The 8,643-nt window shown below is 33.1% G+C and overlaps 1 protein-coding gene across 2 annotated transcripts; it reads right to left on the bottom strand.

The window, feature by feature from the left end:
* Positions 1-330: 330 nt before the first annotated feature.
* Positions 331-6,454, bottom strand: LOC111515904 (uncharacterized). Of its 2 annotated transcripts, XR_012467022.1 has the most exons (3): positions 5,265-6,454; positions 1,418-4,222; positions 331-664 (listed from the first exon to the last, which is right to left on the bottom strand). XR_012467022.1 is itself a non-coding variant. In XM_023172103.2 (2 exons), the coding sequence occupies exons 1-2, from the start codon at positions 5,965-5,967 to the stop codon at positions 3,072-3,074; spliced, it is 1,854 nt and encodes a 617-aa protein (XP_023027871.2). In that variant the 5' UTR covers positions 5,968-6,454; the 3' UTR covers positions 331-3,071. The 2 variants fall into 2 exon arrangements, 1 of the variants encoding a protein (XP_023027871.2); XM_023172103.2 differs by having other exon boundaries at positions 331-4,222.
* Between the last annotated feature and the right edge of the window lie 2,189 nt (positions 6,455-8,643).

Here is an 8,643-nt window from a genome sequence, read left to right as displayed (position 1 = left end):
TATTTTGTTTAATGGTAATTACTAAATACGAACGAGGAATGAGAGTTAAAACATACTCTTTGCTACTTTTTACTTGATCAGATCAGAATTCTAGTTTTGAATCATGTCTGATAATAAGACGAGCTCAATTTGGATTTTTTTTGTTGTTGATGCTCATGATGCAAAATGTACTGTGTGTAGGCAAATATTATCTTATATATCTTCTATTTCCAATTTGAAGAAGCACTTGAAGAGAAAGCATCCAACAAGTCATTTTTCTGGATTACAAAAGACATCTAGTAGGTAGGACATGCCCAAAAATGAAAAACCCAAGAAGAGGAGAAAGCAGTATAAATAATAACAGCATATATTAAAAAAAAAACTAACACATTGTGGATAGAAAACAGGTTGACAGTGCAAAAACAGATTACATTACAATGAAAATTAAACAAACCAGACAGTTTGAAATTATTTAAGATATATTTTCAGCCTTTCAGTGTCGTAGAAGACAAAGTTTTTCGCAAATTCGTGAGTGTCTCAAACCCAAATGTTGAAGTACCAAATAGATACACCATTTCCAGTTCCATGATTGCAGCTCTTCATAAAACTCGTCTCAATAAAGCTAAGGAAGAAATGAGAAACATCCTGAATATAGGTATATACCTATTACTTCAGATTGTTGGACCTCTGTCCATTACAGCACATTATATAGATGAATAGTTGCTCTATGCTTGAAAAAAAAATTTAATGACAGTTTCAGACAATGATAGTAACATTACAAATGCTTCGCAAGTGCAGTTGATTTGGAAATATTTTGGGTGTTTTGCACACACTCTGAACCTTATTGTGAAAGATGCAAATGAATTGGTTCAGTCCATTATTTCCAAATTCAATTCAAAAGTGACTTATTTCAGAAGAAGTGCATCTTCCTTTGAAAAATCGTACAAGATGTTGCTACTTGCTGGAATTCCACTTTTTATAATGTTCGAATGGTTTATTGATCTTGAAGATGCCATATGTAATTTTTGTTTGCTTTATTAAACAGGTCACTTCATTTTTATATCTTTTATTATCAATTTCTAAAGAAACATTAATTTTCTAAAAATATAGTGTTTTGTCAAGTTTTTATATAATTCTTTTTTCCTGTTGACTGAGTTCGATAAAGCGATATGAAACTTTCAACTCCTTCCCCCTCACCAAGATTTGTCCTATAACAAACCTGATTTTATGTTTGCAAAAAAGAATGGAATTTAGTTTTCTCATCCTCAAAATTGTGACCATTAACTGATGGTCAGTATATGTATAAACAATATATCTATTATACAAGACACAAATAACATTATAACACTCTTGTAAGAGAAACTGAAAGGTCTGCATTCTTTTATTTATCCTGATCGATTTTTTACTCAAATTTGTTGTAATTTTTATTCAAATTGACATGTGCTACCATGAGAGTATTCTATTCTTTCACATATGGAATGGAACCAATAATCTGTTTACGCAGTTACTAATATTCATATTGTCATGCATTATAATTGAATTTTTTTAATGGAATGTGCATGTTCGGTTTTTCAAGGTATACTATTAAATTAAAGAACAGAGTCAACAAAAAAACCCATTATTTCTCGAGGATAAAAAATGGTTTTATTGTGGGTTATCCCTAAGAGATAGACATATACCATCATGAACTTTTTTGTAGATCTTTTCAAGGTGTACAATACTGTAGTACATTTTTTTATCTATCTCGTAGGGTTCAGACAGCGTTTGCAATGTAAGGACATGCAAGTTATGACATCACATTAGAAACCTCTAAAATTATCAGTGTTTCTCTACTATATTATGCATGTTATATACATATGAATAACTCTATCTATTAAAAAAACCCGAATCAAAATCCGTTGCGTAGTTCCAAAGATCTAAGCATACATATCGACAGACAGCGGGAAGCGACTTTGTTTTATACTATGTAGCAAATTAAAATCATAAATTTCCAATATTCATTGCCCATGCCACAAAGATATTGTAGTTTAAAAATAATGTATTTTATTAAATGTGAAATAAAATCAATGTTATAAAAATTTTAATAAAAAAAATGCAGCATATTGTGAACTCAAAAAGTAACTTTATTATTTTCCTAAGAAAATATCAAAACTGGATGTTCCTGTTTTTCTAGGAAGATTTTAAATTATGTGGAAATAGGTTCTACATTGTTTACATTATCTACAACTTTCTCATTCAAAGTTTTTCAACTTCTGTGGAATTGGCCGCGGTGGTGGTGCGCCCGACTCACGATCGGAAGACCGTGGGTTCGATTCCCGCCTCGACCAGATATTTTTCTCGAGAGAATGTATCTGTTTGAAGCTGGAATGCAACCGTGTTAGGAATCACACGTTAAAAGGTAAGACCTCGTTAGTCCTTAGCTCGCACAAGTTTCTCAACTTCTGAGAGTTATCGTTCATATGGGGGCGACAGCTGATTAACGGAAAAAACAGATTTTAAACAGATTTTTAAACAGAAGAGGTCTAGTTTCAGTGGAAATCTCGAAAAACCATTTTCCACCCTCAAAATTTAGTAGTTAAGTAGAAGTTAATTTTTTTCCAAATAATTTCAAATGACAATACAGGTTTGTTATTGAAAGGACATTTGAAACTAAGTGCTTGAGCAAAGTAGAAGTTGAATTTTATGAAATAACACAAGTCATATGCCACTCACTCTGAAGGATTGATAATACTCCTATTTCAAAATTACTGTAGTTTCATTAATATTAATATGTATGTGATGGAATTGGCCGATACTTGATGAAAATCCATGTATTTAAGTAACACTTCATTGTGACATTTTCACTAAACAGGTTACAAAACCGTAACACATGTTTCACTATACAATAGTTTCTTCAGACGTTCAATTGACCAAGCTTGTAGAAGTTATCATATAGTGAAGCAAGTGTTGTTGTTTTGTGAAGTGTTTAGTGGAAATCCCATAATGAAGTGTTGCTTGAATACAACACCGATATGTTCTAATCATATAATTAACACATTCTATACAGATTAAACTTTATTGGTCGAATAAGAATACCGTATTTTGAGAAAAATTCACAATAAAATGGTTTCCTGCATCCCTTCACAATCATGAGCTCTTAAATACAGCTTTCGAGAGAAAGATTTTGTGCACACTTTGCAATGAAACGGCTTTTCCTGAGTATGTGTATATTCATGTGGTTTCAAATGGCCTTTCTGACTGAAAGCCTTTGAGCATACTTTACACTTATATGGCTTTTCGCCTGTATGAATTCTTTCATGAACTTTAAGTGCACTGGCTTTTAAGAAAGATTTTGAACAGTAATTACAATGAAATGTTTTTTCTGCTGTATGAGATCTTTCATGTCTCTTCAAGCCAATACTTTCATTGAAAGATTTAGAACATATATTACAATTGAAGGGCTTTTGTTCGGTATGAATCTTCTCATGAATTTTTAGTGCATTGTTTTTATGGAAGGATTTTGAACAAATTTCACAATGAAATGGTTTTTTTCCAGTATGCGTTTTTTCATGTTCTTTTAAGCTACTTTCATCACTGTAAGATTTGGAGCACCTCTTACAATGAAATAGGTTTTCTCCAGAATGAATTCTTTCATGCATTTTTAATTTACTGTTTTGCATGAAAGATAATAAGCAGACTTTGCATTTAAATGGTTTTTCTCCCCCATGCAACCTTTGATGGTCTCTCAAGGTACTTATATGAGTGAAATATTTGAAGCATAATTTACAGTAGTATGGTTTCTCGCCTGTATGAGTTCTCTCATGCACTTTCAAACTACTGCTATGAGTGTAAGACTTTGAACAGATTTTGCAATGATATTGTTTTTCTCCAGTATGAATTTTTTCGTGGATATGCAGTATGCTGCTTTGAATGAAAGATTTTGGGCAGAACCTACAGCTAAATGGTTTCTCCCCAGTATGCGTTCTCTCGTGGATTATTAAATTAGATCTATAACTATAAGACTTGGTACATAATTTACATTTGAATTGCTTTTCAGAACTGTGAGCCCTCTCATGGGTTTTCAACTGACTCCTGAATCTGAAAGATTTTGGACACATTTTACAAAGCAATGTTTTTTTTCCAGTACAAGTTTTATTTTTGGAATGTTTTCCACCCCGTTTCAAGATAGGCTCATTTCCATTAGTTTCATCTTGAATTTGGCCAGTTTTAGTACTAGTAACGTCTTGTGGTATAATTTCAGGACCTACAAAATAACTGAAATTAGTAAATCTATATTTGATATTCATTAAATGAATATCAAACATAAATAAGTATACACTTTCTAGCAAATCAAACACACTTTCAATGTTTTTCAGATGATGGTAGATGATAATCTGAACAAAATAAATGAGTACCTTTAGCATACTACCACTTTAATAAGTCAAAAAGACTTGATAAAAATGTTTGGATCCTGGTAGTCCAGTAATCAAGTAACACATTCACCTAAATTTTAAAAATGTTTACTTAGTGTTTACTTAATATTTTATGAATTATTTCTTTTTAAATATATGACATGTTTCAGATTGGTCTAAAATAGAACATTTGTATTTGAAATTGTCAATGACTGAGAGCCATTAGACATGTTTCTCTATACAATATTAACTCCTTCATTATTATTGATTATGATCTTCAAAATACGAGTACAGCCATCCCTACTGGAAAATGTGTAAGTGTTCAGTATCTTTACCTTCCTGTTGCCAGAAAAAGTATCTTCAACTATCGTCCTAAAAATTGTTATTAGCAATCACACATGAGAAAATACTCACCAAATAAGCTAAGAGGTTTCGTCAAAAAGCTCATTTGGCAGAATTTTAGTAGGTGTGAGCAGTGGAGGGTCGAACAGACCATTTTTGTATGCTCACTTATTGACAATTGGCAAAACAATTAGGTATAGCATAGCTGTCTCACTTGACACTTAATGTGTTCTAAAATTGGAGTTATTTGATTTGATTGAGCTGTTTATTATTTTGAACCTAATGTTTTCTTCTTGACCGTTGAATTATTGAAAAACTTTTTCCACTCTGCTTTCCCTGCCAGTCTATGCTCTAGCTCTAGACCATCTTCTTAGTTGACCTAATAGGAAATCCGGGCCTGCTTGAGTGAACTTCTTTACTAAGAAAAATTTGAGTGCAAACCCTTCTGTATTACCTAGTTTACAAACAATGACAAACTTGTCATCGAAAGGCAGAAATTCAGTATACCGACTCTATTTCACCAAGACAAAAATAAAACAGGAAATACGTTACCAGTGCTTTGACCAGTCCCAGACGCTTTTACATCCCGAGTCATAACCTGACCCAGTGCACTTGTAGGTGCATTGTGTAGCATTTCACAACTCTTGTACTCGGTTACATTTTCAGTTTTGAGGTCTTGGTCGATATCAACATCATCTTCACTTTCAATTATTCCTACCTCCTCTTTAATTATTGACAAATCTACTGTCAGTGGGGCATATTTTTCTTCCTGTTCTTCACAGTAATTAATGTAATTCATTTCTTTCTGGCATATTTCAGTTTTGACATTTTTGATATCAACTTCATCCTCACTTTTTAGTTCTCCCATCTCCTTATTAATCAACAAATCCACTGTCAGTGGATGATATTTTTCGTCCTGTTTTGCACAGTTAGAAGTGTCATTCACTTCTTTCTTGCATGGGACATCATCATTCATATTAACATTATCCTCACTTTTGATGTGTCCTATCTCCTTTTCAATCATAGATAAATCTACGTTCAGTGGAACATATTTTTCTTCCTGTTCCTCACAGCTGGTGTCGTCGTTTTTGAAATCCATGAAGTCTTTTTTGGAATTGAAGCGATTGTCAAACTCTTCACCTTCATTGGCTTTGAATTCACTTGGTTCCAATTTCACCATATATTCATTGCAAACTTGCCAGCCAGGTTTTCTCTCAATGGACCTACTTCTACTTTCGCATTCACTAGTAGTCATTATTCAATCTTCAAAAAAAATAAAAAAAATTGGCAATAATGACTTTTGAGTTTATAAAAATTCAACAAGTGTTGATATTTCATATCATAAACATTGCCAATGGTTTTAGGATTTTAAAAAGCTGTAATCATTTCAAGTTTGTGAGAATAGGATTGTTTGTCATTAGAGAGATCAAGGATTTATCAATCGTTTCTCGTCTTATTCTTATATCTTTACTTATTGCTTGTACCATAGTATGTATAGCTTTAATCTTTTTATTGTGCTTGTACTTTTACACTATAATCGACTCCTATCTAACTGTGAGTTTGTGTTCATATACTCATAAATATCACAGAATGATAAACAAATTGAACAATTAGAATTCCCAATAATAAAATAATAAACAATCAGAAGACACACTCGAAAGCGACACCACAGATTATATACTGTAGCGGCACCTTTAATCTGAGGTCTGAGGAATCTATTTCGTTGACTTCCGCCATATTTGCAGAAACCTGCCAATACAGCGCAGTGTTGCCAACAAAGTATCAAGCTACCCACCAGAAGCGATCTCTAAAACCACCAGAATCCACTAACAAAAATCGCATCAGTTTAAAAAATCGCAAAATTTTCCACCAACTTTATTTTTGGTTTCCTGCCATTTCAATAAATGAATTTGTTGCCATTGATCGTCCACTTTCGCAATGAATTCAGAACTTTTATTTAATTGAGCTATAATGTCTAGTAGATCTTCTTTGTTATGACTAAGTGCTTTTTTGACACTTATTCGCGAAATTTTTTCCATTAATTCCACATTTTCTGGAAGCCAGGGCCGTCGCCATGGAGGGGGATGGGGGGAGCTTCCCCCCTGCTTTTTCGACTTGGGAAAAAGTTGAGAGAAAGTTGGTAAATTTTAGGCCGTGAAGATTGAAAAAAATAATAGTAAAAAAATGAATACAAATTAAAAAAATTAAAATGAAAGAAAAGAAAGGAAGCGGTAATAAAAAAAAGAGGAAGAAACAGGAGAAGGTCCGGATTTCCCAACATGTATAACTTGGAGATCCCAATAATTTGAGTCGATGAAATTCTGAGTTGTTTGAAAACTTCAAAAAAGTTTAATTTTTCCCAAGTAAGAGAACAGTCCTGAACAGTCCACAAATTTTGAAGTAACAATTTTACAAAATTCAAAACTTTTCGCTGTTTTTTCGACTTGAAAAAGTTGGGAAATTTTGGGCCGTGAAAATAGAAAAAATAATAGTAGAAAACAATAAGCACAATATTATTTAAGTGTTGTTTCCTTTCATTTGTATTGAATATTCCTATACATGGTGGATATGGTGGAAGACCAAGGACCTTGGTCCAAAGTAGAATAATTCCCATTATTATTTTTATTTTATAATTACCAAAATTTATTTTTGTTTGTGCATACTCTATCGGGCATAAACATTCAGCCAATCTTTGGATAGCTAAGTAAGGAAATTAATATATGATAGTAGTAACTAATCCCTCGGCTTTCATTTTTTCGAAAGTTGGGAAAATTTGGATTCCGTCCCCCCCTGGTTTTTCTTTTCGCTACGGCCCTGCTGGAAGCCTATTTTTTATTTCGTCAAATAAACTCACTATAAATTGCATGCACCGAGTCCGCACTATTTCTTCCTCTTCCCTTGGTAATCCCTTTTCTCGCATTTCGAGTATTTGTTTTTCAAATCGGTATCCCAGATAGCATTTTGGATCTAAAAAGTCACGGACATATTGAGTAAAAATATTAATTTTATGTGTAGGTAACGTAACCTTGCTGACAAGCATATCTATCAGGTTGGTCAACTCCCACAGAATAATGTGTGGTCAGTATCTTTTGACTCGAACATTTCATTAACTCTGTTTATCTCAATCAATATTGGATATGAAAACGAAATATACGCATAATTCATCTCGTTCGCGTACATAGAGTGCAGTAACTCTCTGCCGTATGACATCTTTCATGCAACTTAGCTATAGAAAAATGAGTTTTCAACTCTAGCCATTGCGTGTATATCAGACTCTATTGAGAACGATATTGTTTGGCATACTTGAACAATTTTATAGGGTTTTTGTCCTTCGTTGATGGTTTTATATAACTCTTTATACACAGTGTGTCTGGAAGATGAACGAGCAAACCAGTCATACGTCTCTCTAATTAAAAACTCCAAATTCCTCGGCAAAAATTGCTTGGCCGCAGCTGAAACAGCCAGTTGCAAAGAGTGACATAAACAACGTACCAAAACTAATAAGTGTGGTACTTCTTCTTTCAATTTAGTAAAGACCCCATTATTTACGCCAACCATTACAGAAGCATTGACTGTACCAATTCCCATTAAATTATCAATTCGCAGATCAAATCATTTTAATGTCTCCTTGATAGCAGAGATAATACCTTCAGCATTGCACTCAGTTAGTTCAGCAAGGTCTTTACAGGTAGATACTATTTTTTGATATCTAAAACTGTAATAAATTATAATGACCCCAAGGTATTCCTGTATTGCAATATCTGTAGACTCATCAACCAATATATTGTAGGGTTGATCTTTAATATCTTCTTTTAGGATTTGGGAAAATGCAACGCCAATATATTTTTAATAATCGAAGTGCACTTGGTTCGGTGTAACTGCACTTTATCGATATCTTTTTCATGACTGTGATTAATTACCTCACCCAAGT

This window comes from Leptinotarsa decemlineata, unplaced genomic scaffold (assembly GCF_025532065.1).
Source record: "Leptinotarsa decemlineata unplaced genomic scaffold, Ldec_3_MD MMD2_tig00026307_RagTag_RagTag, whole genome shotgun sequence".
In the NCBI taxonomy this organism is placed as follows: domain Eukaryota; kingdom Metazoa; phylum Arthropoda; class Insecta; order Coleoptera; family Chrysomelidae; genus Leptinotarsa; species Leptinotarsa decemlineata.
The sequence above is the reverse complement of the archived record's forward strand: the minus strand, read 5'-3'. Positions and strand labels throughout refer to the sequence as shown.